Genomic DNA, 27,918 nt, shown 5'->3' with positions numbered 1-27,918 from the left:
ACAGCTACATGTAAAAGAATGAATATAGAACACTCCCTAATACCATACACAAAAATAAACTCAAAATGGACTAAAGACCTAAATGTAAGGCCAGACACTATAAAACTCTTAAAAGAAAACATAGGCAGAACACTCTATGACATAAATCACAATAAGATCCTTCTTGACCCACCTCCTAGAGAAATGTAAATAAAAACAAAAATAAATAAATGGGATCTAATGAAACTAAAAAGCTTTTGCACAGCAAAGGAAACCATAAACAAGACGGAAAGACAACCCTCAGAAAGGGAGAAAATATTTGCAAATGAAGCAACTGACAAAGGATTAATCTCCAAAATTTACAAGCAGCTCATGCAGCTCAATATCAAAAAAACAAAAAACCGAATCCAAAAATGGGCAGAAGACCTAAATGGACATTTCTCCAAAGAAGATATACAGATCGCCAACAAACACATGAAAGGATGCTCAACATCACTAATAATTAGAGAAATGCAAATCAAAACTACAATCAGGGCTTCCCTGGTGGCGCAGTGGTTGAGAATCCGCCTGCCGATGCAGGGGACACGGGTTCGTGCCCCGGTCTGGGAAGATCCCATATGCCGCGGAGTGGCTGGGCCCGTGAGCCATGCCCGCTGAGCCTGCGTGTCCGGAGCCTGTGCTCCGCAACGGGAGAGGCCACAAAAAACAAAAACAAAAACAAACTACAATCAGCTATCACCTCACACCGGTCAGAATGGCTGTCATTAAAAAAATCTACAAACAATAAATGCTGGAGAGGGTGTGGAGAAAAGGGAACCCTCCTGCACTGTTGGTGGGAATGTAAATTGATACAGCCACTATGGAGAACACTTTGGAGGTTCCTTAAAAAACTAAAAATATAACTACCATACATCCCAGCAATCCCACTACTAGGCATATACCCTGAGAAAACCATAATTCAGAAAAAGTCAAGTACCACAGTGTTCATTGCAGCTCCATTTATAATAGCCAGGACGTGGAAGCAACCTAAGTGTCCATGGACAGATGAATGGATAAAGAAGATGTGGCACATATATACAATGGAATATTACTCAGCCATAAAAAGAAACGAAATTGAGTTATTTGTAGTGAGGTGGATGGACCTAGAGTCTGTCATACAGAGTGAAGTAAGTCAGAAAGAGAAAAACAAATACCATATGTTAACACATATATATGGAATAAAAAAAAATGGTTCTGAAGAACCTAGGGGCAGGACAGGAATAAAGACACAGATGTAGAAAATGGACCTGATGACACAGGGAGGGGGAATGGTAAGCTGGGATGAAGTGAGAGAGTGGCATGGACATATATACGCTACCAAATGTAAAACAGATAGTTAGTGGGAATCAGCCGCATAGCACAGGGTGATGAGCTTGGTGCTTTGTGACCACCTAGAGGGGTAGGATAGAGAGGGTAGGAGGGAGACACAAGAGGGAGGTGATATGAGGATATATGTATATGTATAGCTGATTCACTTTGTTATAAAGCAGAAACTAACATACCACTGTAAAGCAATTATACTCCAATATAAGATGTTAAAAAAAAAATTGCTTTAGCATATTATGCTAAATCCATTAAAAATAATCATTAAATGTTACATTAATTAAAAAATGTTGATGACAATGGAAATGTTTATAATAAAATATTGGCTAGAAAAAAAAAGAATCACTGAACAAATATGCAGAGTTTTGGCTTCATGTTCTAGATGGTTAGTTTTTAAAGGTTGAGTGATGGCTTTAAATTATCATTAGTTAATTTAATATCATGACATTATATATGTGTGTATATATATTTGGAAAGGGGCTACAGGACTTGGGTATAATTTATATTCTTTTTTTTAACATCTTTATTGGAGTATAATTGCTTTACAATGGTGTGTTAGTTTCTCCTTTACAACAAAGTGAATCTGTTATACATATGTTCCCATATCTCTTCCCTCTTGCATCTCCCTCCCTCCCACCTTCCCTATCTCACCCCTCTAGGTGGTCACAAACCACCTAGCTGATCTCCCTGTGCTATGCGGCTGCTTCCCATTAGCTATCCACCCTACGTTTGGTAGTGTATATATGTCCCATGCCACTCTCTCACTTCGTCACAGCTTACCCTTCCCCCTCCCCATATCCTCAAGTCCATGTTCTAGTAGGTCTGTGTTTTATTCCCGTCCTACCCCTAGGCTCTTCCTGACTTTTTTTTTCCTTAGATTCCACATATATGTGTTAGCATACATTATTTGTTTTTCTCCTTCTGACTTACCTCACTCTGTATGACAGACTCCAGGTATAATTTATATTCTAAATATTCTTATTGGCAATGTTATTTCAGTCTACTATTTTTTAGTAAATTTTAAAAAATTGCTGTTTACCTCAAAATGTGGCTAATGAAGAACAGGAGGTTTCAGAAACACTCAGCATATATTACAGGATAATTCTAGACTAGTTTTCCTCAGGAAGAAAGGTAGTTATAGCTACATTAAGACTAAGAGAGATCTACTTGATTTAAAGGGCATCATGATATAATCTGAATTTTTTGTAAAAACAAAAGTTTTTTGCTAACTTAAAATGAATGTTTAAAATTGGATTGACAATCAAGTGGCTCCTGCCTTAAAAAAAAAAAAAGAAAAGAAAAGAAAAGAAAAATCCATTTAAACGAAGTTAGCAGTGTTAATGTCTTACTGCCAAAGGGCTCCATAAGCAAATTATTGACTAGACTACCTCTCCTTAAAACAGTGAATCTCTAAATAAATGCTTATGATTATAACTAATAACTAGACAAATGAAGGGAAAAAGAAATGAAAAGTCAGAATGTAAAGTATAGTAAAACAAACCCATCTAAAACAGCACCTCTAGAACTATAAGTCACTGCATAAAGAAATCAATGTACAGAAAACTGTTTTGACAAAGATTATAAACCTCTAACAGACATAAAGGCATTTGCCACTTTATGTAACAAGTTTCGAGAAGGTTTGAAGGAAAGAGAAGTACACTCAGTGGCAACTTACACTAAAATTTCAGTGATTAGTTCTAAAGAGGCAATTCACCTATCTGTAAGGATATTTTAAACAGTTCCTCAGACAGCTCTGCCACTGGAATAAACCATCTCCTGGGCATCTTCGTAAAGGGAATAGCACTTGCCAGGTTTCTAGTGCACTCTCAAAATGACACTGTTCTATGTATGCTCCCTTTGCCCCACACTGGTGAAACTGTCATGACCCACGGGGGTGAGTATGTTAGGTAGAGGAGAATGATAAGGAGGATGGTTCCTAACTCTTGGCCAATTGACGATATCATTTATACTACAGAAACCCTCCAGGGCAGTGGTTCTCAAAGTATAGTGTCTGGACTGGACCAGCAGCAGCAGCGTGATCACCGGGAAACTTGTTAGAAATGCAGATTCTTGGGCCTCACCCTAGACCTACTGAATCACTGTAAAGATGGGGACCAGCAGTCTGGGTTTTAGCAAGTCCACTACGTGAATCTGATGCAGGCTGAAGTTAAGAACCATTGCTGTAAGTAAATATTTTCATTTCCTTCATAACATTTATTAAATACATAGAGTAGTTATCAAAGTATTCCTATAAACTGCACAAAAACAAGTAAGATTTACCCACTAGAAACAAACTTATGACCAGTGGTAGCATAACGTTTGAAATATTTATATATTTCACATAAAAAAGCGAATAAATTAATAAATAATCATGTATCCACCACTCAGCTTAAGAAAATAAACTTCACAAATACATATCAGGCACCCAACATATCCTTTTCAAGATCTCCTTGTATTTTTACTATATTATCTAGGCATATATACGTATGAATTTTTAAGTTACATATTTTTAAAAATTTATAATATCTTCATATTACTCATGTTCTTATTTTAACTTGCTATTTTCCTTAACATTTCTGTCTGAGGTTTATCCTTATTGATATGTATAGTACCTTTTCAACACTATATGGAATTCCACTGCATGATTATGCCACAATTTTCAATAATGTGATTAATGGCTGTTGAAGTTACTTTAATATCCTTTTCACTGTAAGAAATGATAGTGCTATGAAACTTCACATAGCCTTCTTCACATGTGTAAAATTTCTCTGTGGTATACACTTAAGAATGGAATGTCTCAGGATATCCACACTTTTCAAAGATGCAGAATATTGCCAGGTTGCTGTCCCAAGTGATTGTCCAGTCTACATTTACTACAGCAGTGCAAAGATTTCCAAGTGCTCTACACCATTTCTAACACTTGGTATTGGCAGACCTGATTCTGATCAATCTGACAGGTATGGAATAAAGCTGTACTGCGTTTTAATTTTTACTTCTGTAATTTAGGTTTCCTCTTCTTTGCATGGCTTTTGCTATTCTTTTTTCCTCTTATAGATTTAGTATTTCTTTATATATTGTGGACCATATTCTTTTGCTGGTAACATTATCTTCTTTAGGTCTGTGGCTTCATTTTTTGTTTTCACGCTTTCTTTTGAAGCACAATTTCATAAATGTTAACTAAAAAATAATTGGTTTCTTCTTCATAATTCAACGTTTTGTGTCTCATTTAAAAACTTCTTTCCTAGTCCAAGATCATAAAATTATTCTCTATTTTCTTCTAAAAGCTTACAAATTTTGCCTTTCATGTTTAGGTCTTTAATCTATCTGGAAATGTTTTTTTGTTTGGTCTTTATAAGGATGTGTTATATATTCTTTTCACATAAATAATCAACTATCCCAGCTCATCTTTTCAATGTCACCTCTGTCATGTATTAAATTTCCTATATGAGTGGCTCTATTTCTACTCAGTTCTAATTGTCTGTCTCTACTTCAATACCAGAATGTCTTAATCACTATAGTTTTATGCTAATAAGACTTTATATCTGGCAAAGCAATCCCACTCCCACCCCTTATTATTCCTGAGGATAGCCTAGGCTATTCTTAACCATGTGCTTGTCAAGTTTTAAAAAACACAAAACAGAAAGGGCCCAGTGACAGCACTGAGTCCCCCACCTCTACTTTAACAAAGCAGCTCCACAATCGACACAGTCAATGGGCTTTTGCTTAAGCTTTCTTTTGAAGAAAGAGGTTCATATAAAAATAAGTCGGCAAACACTGTCTCCCTACAACCTTTAAGAGTTGAAGAAACTGAGTTTCTGAGAAGTTAAATAACTTAAATGGTCCAAAATCCATAATAAGGAAGTAGCAGTGCTAGCATTTAAACCTAGGACTGATTCCAAATCCCACATTCTGGTTACTAGGACACACACAAAACCGAAAAGAGAAGTCTAAGTTCAGCACCAGTAAAATAACAGTGAGAAATATAGTAGGGAACTAGAATTTTTAAAAAATTAAATAAGCACTGCCATTACTTAACACAACAGGGAGTGAATGGGAACTATCTTAGGAAAAGGACAGAAATAGGCTAAGATAATTCACAAAGAGGTTCTTCACTGTCAGCCAACAGCACAGTATTTCTGTAACTCTCAAATTATACAAATTGTAGTATTTTACTTCAGTAAACATATTTTAAAGATTTATGATTTTTATTAATGTGAATAATGAAACCTGGAATAAAAAAGTTTTTGAGAGCTTACACAAAACTAAAATACTGTCATTTGAAAGATGTAACAAATTTACCTGCATCAAATATTGTGCACCCTCTCTCAAATCATCTGCATGTACTGGAGCATAAAAAGCCTTCATTTTGTTTTTAATAAGCCATCGCTGATATTTGGCTTGATCAATGGACATCTCTTTCATAGCTTGTCTTCGAGGGCCCTTTAAGGTAAAAATATTAATAATGTCTTTAACTGAAAGGTAATCTATTCCCCTTTTATAAAAATCCTCCTGTTATCTTGGTTCAAACAAGGTGTCTAAACATGGCGGTGGGGGGAGAAGGGAAGTATAATGATAGTGTTTCATTTTCATGTCAGCGAATTCTTTCCAATAAAGTTTATGAAAAGACAGTGTTGATGGAACAAAGACACAGAGGGTGCCAGGAGAAGGAAGAAGAGGAGAGAAAGAAACACAGACTTTGAAAAATAAATGTTTTGATACTAGTAAATGAGAGAAATTATAAATTATTGAAAATGGAGAAGAGATTACACAGAAAAATAAGAGCCTTCTGTTTTTCTATGGAAAGTTTCCCATCTTATTTTTTGTTTGTCTCAAATGTCTGAGTTGTTAATTCTCAGAAACCTAGACGTATCATTACAAGTCAAAGTGAGCTATATAAATACATTTTTTCTTTGTACTTCTGTTAAATGATGAAGTGACACAAGAAAGGAAATGAGCTTTTTTAACTTGCCATTCTATTTTGATCCTTGTAAGCAACACATAAAATGTGTTACATGTTTTACCTAAAATGTATTTTTAAAAAAATCTAAAAATAAGATTAAAAGTACACCCTAATTATACATGAATAAGACAAGGAGAAGTACAATTTATCTTTCCTAGTAGAAAAATTTCCCCTTTGTAATTTCTTATGCTCAAGACCCCAATCTGAATTGATCTACGTGGAGATAAACTGTGAAACTCCACAGGTCCTGAGTGGAATCAGTGTCTCAGTGTGTTCTTCCACTACCCTACACACACACACACGCACAATCACACGCACGTGCACGCACACTCATTTTGCTACTAGACAAGTAGAAGATCAACTCTAGCAGGGGCTGGGACATAGGGCATATAACACGCATTTCTAGCACCAAAATAAAATGAACAGTAGAGCCTGGGAGATAAGTTAATCTGGCAAATACTCCAATTTCTTATGCAGAAAAGGTGATCCATCATCTAGTAATTGTTTTCAATAGCCAAGATGCCAAAAACAAAAAACTACTTTTGGATGACCATTTACCCCTATTTTTAATAATTTCCTTACTCATGAATAAAACTAAAATGAATGAGCAATTAAAGTGTTTGAATTTGGAAATTCAGCATTCACTCTACTCTTCTTACATATCAGATACTAGATATCTACCATGATTTGTCCACCTCCTCCAGCCTCTTTTTTTTCTGGTAAGTATATGTTCCCAGTATTCTCAGGACTTTATGAGATTTATCAGCAAGAAAAAACACATACTGAATTCCATTTAGGTTCCTTAGTTATCGGGAAGTAATTTTTCTTAGTCAAAGCAATATGGTTTGCTAAGGCCTACTCAAATTATTTCAAATCTAGAAAGCTCCAAAAGTTACAAATGATATATACAGAGTGAAAAATGTTTTAATATAGAAAATAAAACTAGTACTTACCACATGTACATGACCACAGATCATCAAACCTACATTTTTTGTGAAATCATGAACAAGATGAAGTAAAGCTGGGCGTGAGTTTGGAGCACCTGTCATAACAAGACACTGTGGCCTAATTTAAGATTAAAAAGAAAGAGAAGTTTAGGGTTTTGATAACATGGACATGATTTTAAGTTGCTTCTCTAAGAATATATTACACTAGACACTCCTTTATGCAACTGTCCTCAAGACAGGCCACAAGATTCTCACAGAAGGTGACATAACTAGGGTTCCTTGCTACATGAGAAATGCAGAAAAACAAAACCTTCTTTGAACAACCATCATACCAAATGTCCTAAATTAACAGGTAATACTATACATCAAGATTCTGAGAGGCACTACAGAAAGAAATGACCATGCTGGTTAAAAACATGTAACATGGCTTCCCTGGTGGCACACTGGTTGTGAGTCCGCCTGCCGATGCAGGGGACACAGGTTCGTGCCCCGGTCCGGGAAGATCCCACATGCCGCGGAGCAGATAGGCCCATGAGCCATGGCCGCTGAGCCTGTGCGTCTGGAGCCTGTGTGCCGCAACGGGAGAGGCCACAACAGTGAGAGGCCCGTGTACCACACACAAAAAAACAAAAACAAAAAAACATGTAACAACTTTTCGTCTTATAAAGGTAATAAATATTCCAGTTCTTTCACAGAGTCCACAAAACTTCCTGAGAGCATGGCCCTGCCTTCATGTAAAAAACAGGTCACTTTCCTTCTTAGCTTGATCACATCATACTTACTTATACTTTGTAATATCAGCCCTCCCTAATCTAGCTTAATTTTAATGACATCATATGAGTAAAACCACCTGTGGTGAAGAAAAGCTTTCTATTTGAACTAAAAGTTTTAATTCTAATTAATTATGATGAAAGCCAAAATTGAATTCAATTGCCTTTGCAAACACAAGACAGTGGCAAGACTTTCGTGTATTTTTAACTCAATTTTTGTTGACGAGAAATAAAAATCAACCTTGTTTGAGGAAAAATAATTCAGGTATCCATTTTATAAATTCAAACAGATTGAGAAAAAAATTTTTTTTAAGATTTTGATTTATTTTTTTAAATTAAGTTTTATTGGAGTATAGTTGCTTTTATAAGGTTGTGTTAGCTTCTACTGCACAGCAAAATGAATCACAATGTGTATAATTAAAACAAACTTCAACAAAAAGCAAATAGACTAAAAATTCTGACTTACCTACTAAATTGTTAGGGTAGTTCCTAACTATACTTATAAAATAAGCAGGAAAACCTGAATAAAGACCTAAAAATGGTACTAACTCATTCAGAATTTTAGCAAGCTATCTGAAAAGCCAGTTCTGCTTGGGGGAATTGCTGTGGGGCAATCAAATATGAAGTCCTCCTCTAAGGCCCAGCCTGCTAGTAGTCCAGTCTCTCCACCTGAGCTTTAGCAGGCTACATGGCTCCCCAGCTAAACATTGCATTTCCTAGCCTTCCTAGCAGCTAAAAGTGGCCCTATGACTGATTTCCAGCCCATATGATGTCCCTAATTCCTTGTCCTGTCCTTTAAAAAGGAAGCTGGCCACCCTCCATACTTTTTTCCCCTTTCCTGTAAGCTAGGCCATGTTGGGGTGGGAGGATGATGTCTTTGACCACATGGACAGAAAAACACATCCTAGGGAATGGCAGACTGACAGATAAAAGGAATGTGGAACTTGAATGACCAAGGGTAGCCAATCTACTTACCAGCCATGAATATCCATCTACCTCTGGACTATCATGTAACACTGATATCTATCTTGTTTAGCCACTTTATTTTTTCAGCTTTTTGTTATGGTAGTTTAACCTATTACTAATATAACCTATTACTGAGGGAAATGAATTTGTAGTCCCTATCTTTACTATCAATAAATAGTGAACACACCACAAAGGCATAATTTGGGTGTAATTTTATCATTCCAAAGAAAGGTATAGAACAAAATATATTAGGGATTACTTCTAGTAACAATGAAAGAGCATGAACATCTGCCTTCACCTTTACTCCCTCCTTAAAAATCTCTATAATATGATGGGATTTTTTAAGTCACCAAAAATATGGAGAACAGGATAGGACACAATAGCATTGAAATTTTGAAAGCCAGAAAGCAGATGGAAGAAAAATAAAGGATTTGACAAATCAGGAAAAGGCTAAATTACAAATGAGCATAAGAGAAAACTGTGAAGCCATCTGATTTTACACCTAAGAATCATCAAAATGCCTAGGACTTAGAGGCAATAGCTGTCTCTGGAAATAGCAGGGGCAATATGTTAAAGAAGCTAAAATGAGAAGGACTGATTTAAAGTTTGCATAAGAAGCACCTAGATGAACCCAAATCATTTCCATCACTATGATGGGCAACTGTCCCTCTCCCTCTCCAATCCTGTTAGGCTAGGGCTTATTTGCTAGAGAGACCTCTGGTCTGGGAGCGTAAGCATATGTCCCAGACCTCTGGTCTGAAGGCATAAGCAGCTACTTTAAATAGGGGAGTTAGGAGAACATTTACTATATGCTGAACCCTGAGATCTCTGAGCTGCCTTCCCACCTGGCTCTCAGAACTCTGGTAGCCAGAACTTTATCAACAAGCAGAAGATTAAAAGATTCTTTTCTGAGAAATCTAATCAGATCAAAATAGAAAACCTTTAAGATGACTTAAATTTCTTAAAGAACCAGCAGAGCCACATTAATCGACATTAAGGACTTCACTGACAAGCCCCACCCACCAATGCAGAACTTCCCTGCCCCAGGATCACAGATAACTTCAGACACCGCTAAATCTAAGAACCCAAATTAAAGAGGAAGGAAATAGTGAGAAAGACACTTCAAGGAAATAGAAACTATGAAGTGAAGAAAACAAAATCTTTTGGCAAATTTGGTGAATGCTGAGATAGTGATAAACAGAAATTTAAACAGGAAAAAAAAATTATTGCCTACACAAAAAGCAAAAAGCCTGTACAGGAAAAAAACGCAATCATAATTTACTACATGGCTGAGCTCTTGAATCATGCTTAAACTGTCATAAATATCAAGTCTAATATAATCAAAGTAATGAAATAAAAAATACCCTGGGACAGTGGGGTAAAGGGAAGGGTGCACATGTTTGGTGGGCATACATGGATGAAAGAAATCAGCAGATAACACCTGAAGTTAAAACTCAAACAATACAATAAGACAAACACTGTTTTGGGGAATATGAAGTAAATATTACATGATTCAGTTAAAGGTCATTGCCTGTGGCATGAGAGAAACAGGGATTTGAGAAGTGGGGCAATTGCTAATTTTCATGACAAACCTGAGTTTTTCCTCTTTAAACTATGTTCATGTATAATTCTGATAAAAATTTTAAAACACTTATTAGAATAAAATTTTTTTTAAATTTCCCCATTACTATAATAAGCCAAAGCAACAGTTTTTTATTAATGACAAATTAACTCTGACTCTTGTTCATACTCTCAGTTCTGGAATACAACTTTTTATATAAAGGAATGATTTCTATTTTCTGCCATATTTGGCATCAACTAGTCAAAATGTTCAAAATATGCTGCATTTAAAGTTTTCCTCCCAGGGCTCTCATTTCTTTTTCTTTTTCCAGTTTCTCTCTACTCCAAAGCTGAAGATCTGTAGTCTCTGGAAAACTTTCATTCTAGAAGAAAGTTGGGGGCAGGGCGGGGGGAGAACCCAAAGAATTAACAAAAAGATATACAAAGATGTTTCTTCCTGGGAGAAATTTGGTAGAGCACTTCTTTTCTGGCACATATTCACTCTGGAAGTTTTCTTTGAAAAAGATTTTGCCTTTTGGTTTACTGAAACAAGGAATTTATTTCTGTGATTACTGTTGCAGAAGCCAGTGAGAAGTGATTACTCATGACTCATGTGGAAAGTCACCTGTTCAGAACCAGGCTTACATGAACAGTATGAGAATGGCTGTCTAATGATCTATTGTCTAAAAATGACAAGCCTACTTATAGCTTGTAATAATCTACAATTTGTAAGAATCTATATAAATAAACAATACTCCTGGATTTACAACAGTGCTTTAGTAACTGAATCTCATCAATTATTAGAAGCATGTGAAATTAAGGGATAGTTTTTAAAATGATAACTGATAAACTATCATAAGATAAAATATAATTTATTGAAGAAAGACTCTTCACTCTAAGGCATTGATTCTTTATCACTAAAACTGGCTTCCAGTACCACAATGAGAATGAAGCCACTAACATGAAAATATTTACTGCCTTAGTAAAATTGCAAAAAGGGGATTTTTATGAATTTCATCCTCGGTAGTTATTTAACTACTGAGGCCACATAGAGGGAAAAAAATGGCCACAGAGGAGGAAAAAAAGTTTACTTTATGATACCTACTATTTAAAAGTTTTCAAACGAGAGACCTCCAAAACTTTCACAATATTTTTGCAGGGTAGATGATAATTTATCTCTGTAAAATTTTGATAACCAGAAACCTCAACCTTGTTTTTGAATAAACTGCTCAAATCAAACCAAAACAAGAAACAATACCCTATGCTTTTAGAGAAATTTTCCTGAAATATCAGCATATGAAAATGTTACTGAACAATAAAGGAAGAACTGATTGCCACCTAAGACAAAATGTTTCTATGTTACCTTATGACTTACCTGAAGTTTTTCACATGGTCTTCCACTCCAGAAAGACGAATCGAATGCTGCAGTGCATTCAGGTAAGTCAGGGCTTGTGTGGAGGATCCCCAGTTCACATCTGTGGGAAGACAGTATTCATGCAGCAGCTTAATACCGGTTGTAACAAGTCATCAATAACAAGTACTTTCACATTTTAAAAGTCAATTGCTAAAATAAACTATTGTACTCAGGACTTTCAGTGGTTCAAGTGCATGACATGAAATTAAGACAATGCTAATCTGAACTACAATTACTTTTTTTTTTTTTTTGTGGTTTGCGGGCCTCTCACTGTTGTGGCCTCTCCCATTGCGGAGCACAGGCTCCGGACGCGCAGGCTCAGCGGCCATGGCTCACGGGCCCAGCCGCTCCGCGGCATGTGGGATCTTCCCGGACCGGGGCACGAACCCATGTCCCCTGCATCGGCAGGCGGATTCTCAACCACTGCACCACCAGGGAAGCCCTACAATTACATTTTTCAAAAAAAGTACAACTTAGAAAAGATTGGAATGATAGGGCTGCAGACATGCTGTGTGTGCAACTCAAAATGAGCCTTTTACAAATAAAGAACACATTTAAAAATTACTGCTTATATAGCCAAAGGTCTAAAAGGAAAGAGGCAGATCTATGATTGTTATAAAGTACTATTTATAGTACTGGACAGTTTAAGTTATTTGAACAGGCAAATTTTACCTCTTACTGAATAAACAAACAGTCTGGACACAAATGATGATTTTAGACATTTGTTACTTTAGAGACTTAATAAGCATATTAGAGAAATAATTGTTTCTGAGATGGTTAAAACAGTATCTTCTTTGTCCATTTCATTTCTAAATCCACCATTCTAATCCAAAACTTCATTCTCTCATACTTGGATTATAAAATGTAATTACCTGGTTTTTTGTAGGTAACATAAATGTATAGTCCAAGAACAATCACATATGTTAGCAATGCAGCCCACCAGTTAATGACAAACATCACTATGCAACAAAGAATTGCTCCAAGTAGTGATATCCACATGTTGTAGTATTTGAAGGCAGGGCGCCATCCTAACAATAACAAACAAAATAGATAAATACAAGTCACTTGGATACCTCATCTGCTTTAGACAGTGGTACATACGTATGCACAAAATAAATTTCTCTGCGGCTGCTACACTAAAAGGTCTTTAAATGTGAACTATAAGGCTAATTATAACAGTGAAGTCATAGACCATTACTGATCACATCATCATGATTCTTGACAGCCATGAAGTGGGCACATCTATTTATGTCCACATTACCCTATCTTACTAGTTCTGTATTCAAAAAATTCCTTACCAGAAAAGTATAAATCAACCTACCCCAGTGAATGCTAAAAATTAGAGAAGATTAAAAAATTAGGTTTCAAATTGAGTCCTTAATAGTGCGGTTTTATTTTCTGTGTTTTAGCAGGAGACACATCTATATCCTAATGAATGTATAAAACAATTCAAACAAACTGTTCTTCAGAATCATTAAAAAATTCATCTACTTGCTAGAAAAACTGTGAGTTGAATATAGAAACATACCTTCCCATTTGGGGAAGTATTTATGAATTAATAAGCTCCCTCGAAAAACTGTTGAAGACCGTGTTTTAAAATTTTCATTCATAGGTAATTCCAGAGCCCAAAATACTATTTTTAAATCATTTCAATAAAACTTATATTCTTTTCTAAAATTAAACTTTTAATTTTGAGATAACTGCAGATTCACACAAAGTTGTAAGAAATAATACACAGAGATTCTGGGGACCCTTTACCTAGTTCCTCCCAATGATAACATCTTGCAAAATGATATCACGATATCACAACTAAAATATTAATACAGTCAAGATAAGGATAAGTCCAACACAAGGATCCCTTGTGTTGCCCTTTTATAGCCACACCCATACCCACCTCTAAAATTTATATTCTTAAAGTAAAAACTAAAGCTGTTTGTGTCTTAAGTTCCCATACTTTATCTTTCCTTTTCTGAGAAACGTTTAGACCCTTAGAAGGAACAGTGCTTTTGTTCCTTATTTCCTTCTCTGATGTCCAATTGCTATCATGGTTTATAACAAAACCCATAAAAAATGTATATGGAGTAATTTTTCAGTTGATAAAGACCCCTTATATTAGAACTCCACAGAACTCACTGTGTTAAAAATATTCCTGGATAGGTTAACTATATCATAATAATGTTCTTAGAACTGAAATAGCAATCAGCTAAATAAATAATAAAAACAGAAAAAAGCAAAGTAATTCTTTCACAGTGTCAGAATTTAAAATTAATGCTATTTTAAATTCTTTGAAGACAAGAAACAGGCATTATTTACCAATAAACTTCATGATAAAGAGATCTTTGAAGACTCAATTTGACTCAACTATAAAGGCAGAGTGAAGCACTGGTGAGCTAATTCTCCACATGTCATCTTTTAAAATGTGTTAAAGTTTTGTTTTCTTGGGCTCCCCTAGTGGCGCAGTGGTTAAGAATCTGCTGCCAATGCAGGGGACACGGGTTTGAGCCCTGGTCCAGGAAGATCTCACATGCCGCGGAGCAACTAAGCCTGTGCGCCACCACTGCTGAGCCTGCACTCTAGAGCAAGTGAGCTACAACTACTGAGCCCACACGCTACAACTACTGAAGCCCACGTGCCTAGAGCCCGTGCTCCGGAACAAGAGAAGGCACTGCAATGAGAAGCTCATGTACCCCAACGAAGAGTAGGCCCTGCTCGCTGCAACTAGAGAAAGCAACAAAGACCCAACACAGCCGAAAAAAAAAAATAATAATAATAATAAATTTATATATAAAAAAAGCTTCATTTTCTCTAAAATCAGACATTACCACATTTACAGAACTTTAAAAAAAATGTAAAGTCACCTGGAGATTTTGCAAGTGATGCATGAAATACTGAAAAATTGATCAATGCATATGATGCAAGGAAGAAGTTAGAGATAATTGGAGCAATAACATTCAGTTCAGCTGCAAAAGAAACATGAAGCATATTTAACTGACATATTAGACCTTTTTTTAACTCTTCAAAACTATGAATTATTTCAAACCTTTAGATAACAGCATAATGAATACTCCTACATCCACAAACCGGATTTAATGAATTTTGCCATATATACTTTAATTTTCAGAAATCATACCTTATGTGCGCAGTAGAAGCCCCCTTTATACCTCAACTCATCAAAGTTGGAATATTCTTTCCAATGACACTATTTCATTTTACTACACTCATATATGGTCCATAAGCATTGTGTAGCACTGTTCTGGGTGTTTTAAAAGTTACGTAAATTATATCATACTATATTATCATTCTGCAATTTGTTATTTTTACATTTATTATATTTGAGATTCATCCATATTAATCTATGAAAACCAAGTTTATTCACTTCTTTACTGCTGAATATTATTCTGAAGTTTCATTCTTCTGTTGATAAGTACTCAGGTTGCTTCCATTTATCACTATTATAATTAATGACACTAAGAATATTCTTATATATGTGAGTTTCTATAGGGTAAAAACCCCTAAAAAGAACTGTTGGAAACTTAACCAAATACATTCTTAAATATCACATGAGAGTTAGTTTCCAGTAGTATAATCAGACTTTTAATAAAAGTCCAAGGTCTTCTTTAGCAGTGAAAGACCCATTAGCTTCCTTACGATCAGAGGCAACAGTACCAAAAAGTAGATCGGCGGAGGTTCTGTCTTCATGAAAGACACTGGAATACTTTTCCTTATACTATTATCATATTTGTTTTAGGGACAAGAACCTAAGAGTTCCCTCTAGCCCTAATGGAGAATTAGTGATGGTAAGAATTTTAGCAAATATTTAACAAGTGCTATTATTTGCATTATTTTCTAAACACTCTTTCCTTTGATCAAAAAGAAACTAACTTAGTATTGCAGGCAAAGTAACATTTTGTTTATAATTTAACAATTCAGTGTTGATAGCTGATACTATAAATGCACCAAAATCTACATTAGTGTACATTTTTAGACTAACCAATTAAGATGAATCCAAGTGCAATTAAGAATGTTAAGATGTAGCCACGAAGAGGTTCATTATTTTTCCCATAACCTTTAGCAAACATCTGGAAAGCTGGGTAGATGTTGTCCTTACATAAGGCCTAATGAAGAAATGTAAACATTAACATGAAATATGTCGAAATAAGACGTACAGATCTGCTTACAGTTACAACAGGTTAATCAGGAATGGAACCCAAGTTTCTAATTCTTGGTTCTCTTTCTTTCCCCTCACGCTGCTTCACCTATAAACTGTAAAGGAGATTCAAACATTTCTAGCATCAGAAAGATGGGAGGTTTAGAATACACTGAAGTTTTTATCCATTTTATTCCACCCCAGTCTGAAATTCTTATATGAATAAAGAGTCAAAGGAGCAGGCATACACATAGAAGAAATGTGGAACCTTGAGAATTATGACAGACGTGTGACCTATTTTAAGAAAACCAAGTCCAAATCCTAGACTCAAAACAAATGAAAATCCTAATTATAAAACATAATCACCTTTCTTAAAACAATACTGAAAATAATTTTAGTAAATATTCTACACCTCTACTGTACTAACTAGCTACAACAAAAAATTAAGAACAAACAAAAAGAACAAAGGAAATTAAGAACAATGCTGCAGAATCAATATCTCATTTGTTTTAGTAATAAAAAGTATTTTCTATCCAGTATCAGCCATTTATTTAATGTTCATTAAAGGGAGACAATGTCTATCATATTTATTATTATATCCTGAGTACCTAACATAATGTGTAGCATGTATTAGACATTCAAATATTCATAAAATAAAACATTAATATTGGCATTATGCTAATAGGAATAAGATACTTTAATTCTTTTGATTTATGGTCTTGGACTATACTTTTTATCCTTGGTAAGACATTATGAAAATTTATGCTTACAGTATGTCCATAAAGCAAAAATTCATCACCACTTCCAGAAAGACAACTCAAAAATTATACCCTGAGAGTAGATATAGGCCAAGTGTTTATATATACACATCCACATTCACATGCATAAAATTAAATATGCCACTCTTAATATATGTGTTTGTATATGTCATATAAATATCAATACATGGGCTTGACAGAAACAAATAATTTAAAAATATTAAAAATCCCATATTGAAATATATTACCTTAACTGCCCCTTTAATAGAATTTGTAACGTGTAAATACTTACCTGAAATATTTTGGGCGCACTCACAAGGGATGCTAATGCAGAAGAAAGAGTGGCTGAAAAGATACCTGCAGAAATTAGTGGTGCAAAGCCTGACACCATGCTCATTACCTTAAAAAAGTGACAAAAATGGAAAAATAAGTCTTACATAAAATTCAAAAAAGAATATAACACTTCATCTTTATTATTCCTATGAAGAACACTAATAGTAATTCTGGGAGAAATCTGATAAAAATAACAATAGTAAACAGTAATAATGGTTATGTGCATTACAAACTTCTGAAACTGATTTACCACCAGCCCTAAATGTAAAAAAACTTTTTATTTTGTAAAATGTCAAAGGCACACACAATGGCAGAGAGAAGAGCATACTGAACTACAAAGTATCCATTGCTCAGTTTCAAGGGCCAATCTTTTCATTATTGTGAATTAAACTCCAGATCTCATTTCATGCATAAATGTTTGTGTGTACCTCTAATGTGTAAAAACCTTTAAAAACTGTAACTACAAAGTCACTGTCACAGCTTAAAAACTAGGTAATTCCTTAACAGCATCAAATACCCAATCACATTCAAAATCCCCAAATTATTCCTCTTTTCTTGCTTTTTTTAAAGTTTGTTCAAGTCAGGATCCACAAAAGGATTACATTTACATTTGGTTGGTATGTCTCTTAAGTCTTTTTCAATCTACAGGCTCACCCTTTCCTTTACATTTTATGATTTTTTATGTCATTTCTCCTAGAGAAACCCCACGCTCTGGATTTTGCCAACAATCTCCACTGCCTTGTTTAACTTGTTCCTCTCACCTCTATTTCTAGTCAACTGGTAGGTAGGTAGATCTAGACAAGTTGATCAGACTGAGGTACAAGTTTTCTGGCAAGAATATTCCAAGGTGGTTTGATATACTTCTGTCAGGAAGGTTGTTTCCTTTATTTTAATGTTAAGATAGTAGATTGGTATTGTGGTTATGTTTTTTGTTTGTCTTTAAAGAGTACTTATTTATTAAAGCTAAAGCTAGAAGTATCCAGCTGAAAGGATCTAACTCCAGGATTTGCCTCTGTATAATCTAGGAAGTGGGGAGTCATAAATAACACAAAATTAGCCATGCACTGACAACTGATGAACTTGGAAAATGTGTATGTTAGGTACATTATATTGCTTTCTCTATCTTTGTGCATGTTCAAACATTTCCCTATGATGAAGTTTAAAAAAAGAATGGATCACTAACTTAGACGATGAGAAGGCAATCAAATAAATCCAAACAGAGGAGCACAATACAAAATAAATTGCCTGGACTGTTCCAAATGTCAATATCCTGAAAGGTTAAAACAGGCAGGCTGGGAACTCCTCTAGATTAAAGAATTTTAAATAACTAAAGGCCATGTGTGACACCAGATTGAATCCTGGATCTGAGAAAAATTGATCTGGGACATTACTGGAAGAAGTGAGGAAGTATGAATATGGAATATATATTTAGACAACAGTATTTCATCAACACTGTATTACTTGGGTGGGAAAATTTACCGTGCTTGTACAGAATGTTTTAAATACTTCAATCTGATTGTCATGTTGTGATGTCTATAATTTATTCTCATATGTTTGAGGAGAAAAATGCTATATATATATAAAAAGATAAGGCAAATGGGGCAAAATATAAACTACTAGTCAATACAAATGAAGGGTAGGTACACAGGTTTTCACTGCACTGTTCCTTGTGAACCTTTGAAATCTGTCAAAATATTAAGTTGATTTGGAAGAGTTGTTTAATGGATTCAGGTACTGTCAACTTGATCTATGCATTATAAATTTTACCAGTAGTGAATGATGATCACCATCTAGATTCATTACTTCATTAGTGGAGATTTACCTTTCATTTATATTGACCAAGAACATGCCAACTGAGACCAAGGAGATAAGGAAATCAGGTTTTAGGCTGTTTATTATACACTTGCCTATAATTTACTATTAAGTCTGATGTAAAACTAGCTCTGGGCACAATCCCTGGCCATAATACCTAAGTCTGGTTTCATGTATACATAAACCACCTTGTTTCACTTAAATGTCTCTTCCTGCATCTTTCAGAAGATTTAGGTTTAAACCTGAAGAACATATTTAAGTTTTAAGAAGCATTAGCATTGACTTCTCTGAGAATCTCTGTGAGAAAACACTCATTGAAAAGATGATTTTCTATTCAGCCTTTTAATACCAATTTAGTAGTTATGTACACATGATACATTTTTCATAATCACTATTTTTACACAGTTATTACTTAATGCTAGATTATCTAGCATTGCCAATCTGTCCTTAGGGAAGAAGATTATAAAGGATAGATAAGGTGGACCAAGATAAAAATAAACAGACTTGATTTCTGTTATATATACTTATCAGATAAGACTAAATTCCATGTCTGTCTGTAATGCCTTCAAAGTTAAGTAAGTACAAAGGCAGGAGGTAAATGAAGAAAATAGGGGAGAAAAAAGAATATGATACACAGATAGATTAAGACAAAACTGACACCAGCAACATTACATATAACCATAACATTTCACCTTTCATGTTTTGAGGAAAAGATTCATTTTCTTTTCTTCTATCACCTCTGAATTAAGATAAATAATGCTCCATGCTTAGCATCTAGAAACTATGCTTCTATGATTTGCCAAGTTTCCTGTTTTCTAGTTATACATTTATCCAATAACCTTTGTGTTTCCCACCATCTTATGGTAAAATATGAGTAGCAAGTAAATGAAAATGCATTCAAATAATAGTAACATCAGTGTTATCCAAAATATATAGTGGAAACAAGGATGAAAAACAAAAGATCGTCTGGTCTTTAATAATGGGGGGATAAAAGACAAAAGTCTAATAAAAGATTTTTAAAAAGTGGCAAGTAAAACGAATGGTGAGATTTTGTGTGGGGAATGTGTGTGTGTTGACGATTTAGGGTTCAAAAAAAATGTTCATGGAAGTGGGTTTGAAGAGCAGACAGATTTGGACATATAAAAAGAAAAAGCCAGTACATTCCAAGCAGAGTGAAGCACCAAATAAAGCAACAGAGTAGGGTAAGCGTGTGCATGTATACATATACAAACACATAATGATGGAGTTCAGTCTGGATAGAAGTAGTGGGACTTAAGTTTGGGTATGAAAGGCTTTGACAGAGCAAAGAAGCTCACATTTTGTTTATTAAGCAGTGGTGAGTCAAAGGTTTCAGAGGACATTAAAATGTAGAAATATAAGAAACATAAAACTAAAGAAAATTAAACATTTAAGAAAAATAAAGTGACCCTATTATATATGCATATATTTATCAACTATATGCAAAACAGTATTATATAGCGTGCCTTGGTATAGATTTCATGATGGAGTCTCCACTTACATACTCCTCAGTTATGTTCTATTCACTATTCTTCATTCTCCAAGTGATAGGCAATTGATAATTTTACAGGATTTTCTTCCCATTCTGTATTGCTTTACAAAGTATTTTTTTTTAATTTACTTAAATAGGAAAAGCAACTTTACGTACACCATACTCTCACACTTTGCTTGAATGAGTCCATACTTAGACTTGATAAAGACAACACACTTTTTGTATTTCAAGGCAACAACACAGAAATCTGATTGGCATTTTCAGTCACTGGGCAGAGACCAACATCTGTGCCTTTCATACACAGTATCAATGTCCGAATTGGCCTGAATAATTAGCTGGATATGAATACTTTCTTTCATTCCTACAATTTTGCCTAGTCTTATGACTAGAAAAAACAAACTTCTATTACATAATTGAGTTCAATATTTTTAACCACTGAAAGTGCAGTAAATTGCTTGAAACTATACAAAAGAAAATACAAATAATGGCATTAAATATTTAAGTTATAAAATTTTAATGTAAAATACATAGATTTTACATAAAATGTCTATATAATGTTCTGCAATACATTAAATCCTCAACTATTCTGTTTATTATGTTTACACATTACTGGAGAAACACTAGGACGCGAAATTTTTATTTTCCACTTTGAATTAGCAGTACCATCTATTCTATAAATTTACCACAAAATATCTTGTTTTAATCTCCTGAATTTATACCTTTGTGTTCTTTTATTTCTAGCATCCTGAGGCTTATCAAGCAACTCTCAAAATATCCTCCAAATTTTAGTGATTCCTTTTCCTCTTCTATCTAAAACCCATAAATTTTACAAAAATTTCATTTCTCTTTTAGTACCTTATAGAGGTAATAATAAAACTGATATTCTCCAAATACTTGAGCAGTAATACTAATCTTTACACAGTTCATACATTTAATAGTTCACAAACTTTCAAGCATCCATTAATAATTTTATTCTGTTGTTCAATAGTGGTTTAACACAGCATCACTATATGATAGCCAGATCTAATTAAATAAGACTACTGATACTAATCAATATTTTTTTAAAAGGGCATTCATATATAAAGCAATTATGGAGAAACCTCAAATTAGAAAACTGAACTCATTTCAATTAGTATGGATTTAAATTGCTCAAAATAAAAATGAAATACTTAGATGTAAGTCTAACAAAATATGTACGGGATTGATACTCTGAAAACTACACAATACTTACGAAAGAAGTTAAAGAAGATCTAAATAAATGAGAAACCTAAGTGTTCATGGGTTGGAACACTCAATATAGTATATCTACCAATCCTCCCCAAATTCATGTACAAGTTTAATGCAGTTCCTATCAAAATTCCAACAAGACTTTTTTGTAGATAAACATAGATTATTCTAAAATTTGTTTGGAAAAGCAAAGGAACTAAAATAGCTAAAACATTTTTGAAAAAGAATAAAGTAGGAGGAATCAAGCTACCCGATTTCAAGACTTACAACTAACTATAGTAATCAAGAAAGTATGGCATTGGTGGAGGGATACACACAAAGATCAATGGAACACAACACAGAATCCAAAAATAGACCCAGCACGTATGACCATGTGTGAGATGCTTTCTTGCTTTCTGAAACAGTATACTACATATATGTACTATATATTATACCCTATGATAAAAGTGTTGCCCTTTGGGGCCCTTTTGCCCTGAACAAGCTCAGATTTCATTCTTTCATATTTTTCTGTTTGCCCAATTAGTTGCGTACTGTCTTTATTGATATCTGAGTATAAAGTAACAACAATCCTCCCTTCTAAGTTTTTGCTATACTCTGAATGGTCAGAGTTGACAGCAGTCTGACCTCTAGATGAACACAGAATGTCTGTATAATATAAATTTGATGCTCACCTGGAAGTTGTTCATTAGGCCATAGGAACAAGGATTGCTTTCGCAAGATAAAAAGTCAAAGTTTAATTTGCAGGCTGCAGAAGTACAGTTTGTTAGCTCCGTTACAATAGTGTCATTAACGTTCCCTGTAGCATCCCGAATAACACAAGAACCTGAAGCACAAGTGACAATGAGGACAAAAAATCAAACTAATGCTTACATTCATTTCAAAATTATATACACCCATAAAGAAATTACAGTGCTGACTGTATATACTTGCTTATTATAGCATACATCGTATTTACAATTAAGAAAAGTTTACCTGGAACAGAATTTGGAAAGCATCATGGTCCCCAGTATTAAGAATTATTTGGAATAACATATGATGTACAACTAAGAGTTCATATATTCTTACTTTTGAAGCACTTTAACATTGCTTTCTCATCATATATGAAGTAAAAATCACAGGCATTACAACAAAAACTAAACAATAAAAAAATTAAGTTTTGAAAGGAAGAGTTTTTTTAATGACTAGACAGTCTGTATACAGTTCTTCATTCTTAAATTTCTTCTTTGAACTTTCAGAGCAGTGTCTGCAAAACCATCTCCTTAAAAAGGTACTCCTGAAACCACTGGAGGTTGAGGGCAGAACAGAGAGAGCCCTATCTAACCCTAAAGCAGCTATGCTTTTATATTTCATATTTTGATGTTCTCCATCAGAATTTTCTGGGGAAAAAAGGTTCCACTGCTTGAAATAGTTACACAATTACCAGTGTAGAGGTGATCTTTACTGACTCCACTACTGAATATCAGGGAGAAAGGGCTACTCCTGTTGCCCTAGTGTAGACAGAATGAAATGAGTACGAGGGCAAGCATTATTGGAGCGTCAGATAAAAACAGAAATGTTTTCCTGCAATAACAAATTATTTCTCATGAAACATAATCAGTTATATCATTTTTTAAATTAAAAGTAAATTTTCCATAGCTAGCTTATATATAATGTATATAAACAGCGGTCCCCAATTTTTTTGGCACCAGGGACTGGGTTTGATTAAGACAATTTTTCCATGGATGGGGTGGGGATGGTGAGGGGTGGGGTGGGGTGGTGGTGGATGGTTCAGGCAGTAATGCATGCGATGGGGAGCGGCAGATGAAGCTTCACTCATTCACATGCTGCTCCCCTCCTGCTATGTGGCCTGGTTCCTAACAGGCCGTGGACCAGTACCGGTCTGTGACCCAGGGGTTGGGGTCCCCTGTATACAAGCATGCTAGAAACTTTTAGGGGAATACAAAAATATTTTGCTAATAAGCTTATAAATCTAATTCATTTTTTTTTTTGCAAAATGAATTTCAGGAATTTATGTATGCATTGCAATGATAAATGTAATCGAGTTACTTTTTCAAATGTTAACATAGCCCATCATGATAATATTATTAGCATTTCTAACTCTTGTTTAGTAAAATTTCAAAATTACATTTATGCAAATTAGCAGCTCAGTTTGTAAAGACAGTTCTGTCATTACTTCCCAACACATGATTGAATATATGGCAAAAATAAAAATTTTCTTACTCAAATATGTGAATTTATATTCTATAGTCGATGAATTTGGAGTTTGTGATTCTTCTGATTAGTACTAGACTAAGATTTATTCTTGTAGTATGCTTAAAAATTTTAACTGTAAAACCTGAATTTTAGAATTTAGATAGTAAAGACAATGCTTACATTTTAAGAACATACGTTTTCTGGGTAAACTATGTACTTTCATGAATGTGTATTAAATTCAAGACAAGACAGTATCTACAGTCAATGCATGCAAATTATATGTAAAATCAGTAGTTATTAAATTTTTTTCTGTACTGTGTTTCAGTTAAGAACCTCCTATTATAAATAGCCTTTTAAAATTATTTATTTATTTGTTTATAAATAAATAAATAAAACACCAAAACCCTCTTTGCCATGAAAACAATTTTTTTAAGGAAGTGCCATTATCATACGGTTGGTAACAAAAATCTCTGACCTTTGACTTCCTCATCTATAAAAGATTTAGAGACTGGCTGACCACTTAAGTCCTTTTTTCAAGTTCTAAAATGTTATGATTCCATGCATGTACTAAATTGGCTTAAAACCATTTTCATTAATTTAATAACACTTTTCATTCAATGTAGTATCTCCTGTGCACTGAAATTAGGTTTTATGGTAAAAAATGCCAGGTATTTCTTAATAGCCTTGAAACAATCTTCATACAACAAGATTATGTAAAAATATAAAATAACCATCATAAACAAAAATATTCCAAAATTTGTAAAACTCAGAAAGTAAAATGCATTTACTTCTACATATGAATTACATTTTCTGTAAATATATCTCAGTGAAATTTAAGAATCTGCAGATAAAATTTTACATAACTTTCTAATTTACTAATTAATAGAAATCCTAGAGGAAAAACCTTAGAGCATTTGGTGACTTAGATAATGTCTACAGAATCACCACTAGTTTACTTAAGTATTTTTGAAAATATAAAACTTCGCATCTTTTTATTGAAATATTTCTTAATTTAAAAGTTAGAAATATGTCATGAAAATGAATGTTTATAGTGTGTACATCATTAAATTTCTGAAACACATAACAAATGTAAGGTTACTTACCTACAGATACTGCAATTCCTATGTAAACCACCGTAGTAATTAAAATGGCTAAGAGTGTTCCTTTGGGTATGGCTGACTGAGGATCCTAGAAGACAAAAACATTTTTTTAAGTCTACCTTTAAAAATAAATATATGTATATCACTTTTTGTATAAAATTGATACAGCACTTTCTAATACTTACTGCGAGATCACCTGAGATATTTGCTCCAGCCAGAATACCAGTTGCGGCAGGAAAAAAGATGGCAAACACAGAAAAAAAGGTCTCTTCCTCTCGAAAATCTGGCCCAAAGTTCTCATTAAATATTTCAGCTGTAGAGAACAAAATATTTTTGGCAATTAATGGATAGCAGATTAGACCATGATAATTTAGTTTAAGAATAACTGTTTATCTAAGACCCCTGACTTTTCTTCAGTTCAAGTAACTGGTAAATTCTTGAATATTTCCTAATTCAAGTATGTATTGGTGTTTCTCTTTTCTTATATGAGGGAAACAGTTTACATTCAAAATGATTTGACCTGGTTCATGCCCCACTATTTTTTATACCTTACTAATTATGTTTCAAGCACCTCTAATTTGATTGTTATCTCTCCAAGAGGTCAAAGAAGCAAGAAAGCAGGCAGAAGAACAAAAGGGACATAAAACTAACCTGGAACCACATTTTTCCTTACATCCAGCTTATATTCTATCTATCTGTACAGCTTTCTCTATTTCCTAGTGGTGACTTGTTTGACTTTTGAGGCTATTCATCAGGCATCCAGATAATTTGTAGCTAAGACAAACCAGGTAAAGGTCCTTTCCATTTCAACAATAATGAAAGCTTCAACTAGTCCTGCTGTTTCCATCTATTCTGATAGGTCCTGACACTGAAACAACCAATTAACGGTCATCCATTCATCCATCCATCCACCCATCCATCCATCCAATATTTGCATATACACCATGTGCCAGGTCCTGTACTGGAGCCATCCAGTATCTCAAAGTACTCAGAGATCCAACAGCAACAAGCTACCTTCATGGAACTTAAGAGTATCAATGAGGAGCTACAAAATAAGTTAAGAAAAAGGTCATTGCAAATAGCAGTAAATGTACTGATGGAAACAGGGTGTTGTGATTAAATAATGAAAGAGAGACAATCTAATTCAATGTGGTTACACAAGGCTAAAGAGATACAACTAAGGAGCTAACACTTAAGCTGAGACTTTACTGAGCAGGAATCAGCCATGTGATGTTCCAGGAGAAAGAGTACACCAGGAATAACCAACAACATGTAGAAAGGCCCTGAGGCAGGAAAAAAGTTTAGCTCTTTTGAAGAACTAAAAGAATGCAAAGCCCTCACAGTAAGGGGGAGATGAAATGAGATGGAAGGGATCAGCAGGGGTGAATTATGCAAAATTTTAATTTTATAGGAGTTTAGATTTTGTCCTACACTAAGGTGGGCATAGAACCACACAACTGACATGATGCTTATGTGGATGCTGCATGGACAATGGACTGAAAGCATCAGCATCTGAAGCAGGGAGACCAATTAGGAGGTACTGCAGTGGTTCAATCTAGTGATGGGAGAATAATGTACTTATTAGAGAAGGATTAGTAAGTAAGAGGGCAAGTAGAAAACACTGAGATCCTGGTTTCTTTCACTTACTAGTATGGAGAGGTCTGAGAACGGTTAGGAGGGACATCAAATAAACAATTGAATGTATACCTGTATCTGGAGTTTAAAGGAGAGATGCAGGAATAGAAACATGTGAATCTCTTGAGAGCATTTTGAGCCATGAGAAAAGATACTGCCAAAGGAAAGAATACAGTTAGGAGATGCAGGACAACACTCTGTGCAACTCTGACATTTAGAGGATGGAAAGAAGAGAAGGAGTAACAGGAGTAATAGATATAACAAACAGTGAATTAGGTAGAAAAGAACTCACTAGAACACAGTGTCTGACATCAAATAAAACAAGAAAAGAATTTCAAGGAGAATGGAACAACTAAATATAATGTTGCTGAGAGTTAGAAGACTAAAAAACACGCTGTATCTAGCAACATGTTATCGTGACTATGACAGACAAAAGCCAGTTAACAGAGGTTGAGAATGAATGAAATAAGACCATTTGGTGAAAGTAACATGGGGAATAAGTTACACATGGTCTCAAAGTATCTCTCCACAAACTACTTGTTAATTGCAAAGAAGGAAGTGGCAACCTAACAATAGATAAAACTCTCAGGTAGCACTTTCACCAAGTCATGAAATTTAACACCATCAGTGATGGGGAAAACTGACGTCATGTGAGTCTCCTGATGTGAGGCTCTGAAGACACACACTTCATGTAGTGTTCTTGGCAAAAGTGAACAAGTGAATCTATGGAAATCAAACAAAACCAACTGGAGGGACTTTCTAAAAAAAAAAAAAAAATGGCCTGTACTCTTGAAGAATGTCAATGTAGGGAAAGAAAAATAAAAGGCTGTGGGACAGAGTCAAGATGGCGGACCAAGAGGATGCGGAAATCATGTATCCGCACAACTAGGGAACCTACCAGGCACCAGTGGGGGACCATGGACACCTAAGGGGACGGGAGGAACCCCCAGTGACCGGCTTGCAGGATCTTGGTTCCCAGGCTGGAGGTTGGGCCTGAGCTCCTATGGTGGGAGCTTTGAGTACAAACGACTGGACTAACAGAGAACCTATGATCCCAGGCAATATTAATTAGAGTGAAGCCTCCCAGAGGTCCTAATCTCAGCACAAAGAACCAGCTCTATCCAACTGCCTGCAAACTCCAGTGCTGGATGCCTTACGCCAAACAACCAGTAAGACAGGAATACAGCCCCACCCATCAAAAAAAAAAAAAACGACAAAAAAATATGTTACAGATGAAGGAGCAAG

At 34.7% G+C, this 27,918-nt stretch overlaps 1 protein-coding gene across 2 annotated transcripts in view; it reads right to left on the bottom strand.

Moving 5' to 3' along the window:
• SLC12A2 (solute carrier family 12 member 2) overlaps positions 1-27,918 on the bottom strand; it is a 111,872-nt gene that overhangs the window by 27,665 nt on the left and 56,289 nt on the right. For both annotated transcript variants that reach the window (XM_059059766.2, XM_067031521.1), the window contains exons 8-17: positions 25,224-25,351; positions 25,042-25,126; positions 22,417-22,568; positions 17,156-17,263; positions 15,950-16,073; positions 14,817-14,918; positions 12,831-12,986; positions 11,920-12,019; positions 7,255-7,366; positions 5,641-5,781 (exon numbers count right to left, since the gene is read on the bottom strand). In XM_059059766.2, the coding sequence (XP_058915749.1) occupies positions 5,641-5,781; positions 7,255-7,366; positions 11,920-12,019; positions 12,831-12,986; positions 14,817-14,918; positions 15,950-16,073; positions 17,156-17,263; positions 22,417-22,568; positions 25,042-25,126; positions 25,224-25,351 (1,208 nt within the window). The remainder of the gene's footprint in view (positions 1-5,640; positions 5,782-7,254; positions 7,367-11,919; positions 12,020-12,830; positions 12,987-14,816; positions 14,919-15,949; positions 16,074-17,155; positions 17,264-22,416; positions 22,569-25,041; positions 25,127-25,223; positions 25,352-27,918) is intronic.

Source organism: Kogia breviceps, chromosome 4, assembly GCF_026419965.1.
Source record: "Kogia breviceps isolate mKogBre1 chromosome 4, mKogBre1 haplotype 1, whole genome shotgun sequence".
NCBI classification, from domain to species: domain Eukaryota; kingdom Metazoa; phylum Chordata; class Mammalia; order Artiodactyla; family Physeteridae; genus Kogia; species Kogia breviceps.
Note: the sequence above shows the minus strand (reverse complement) of the source record. Positions and strands in the feature narration are given on the sequence as shown.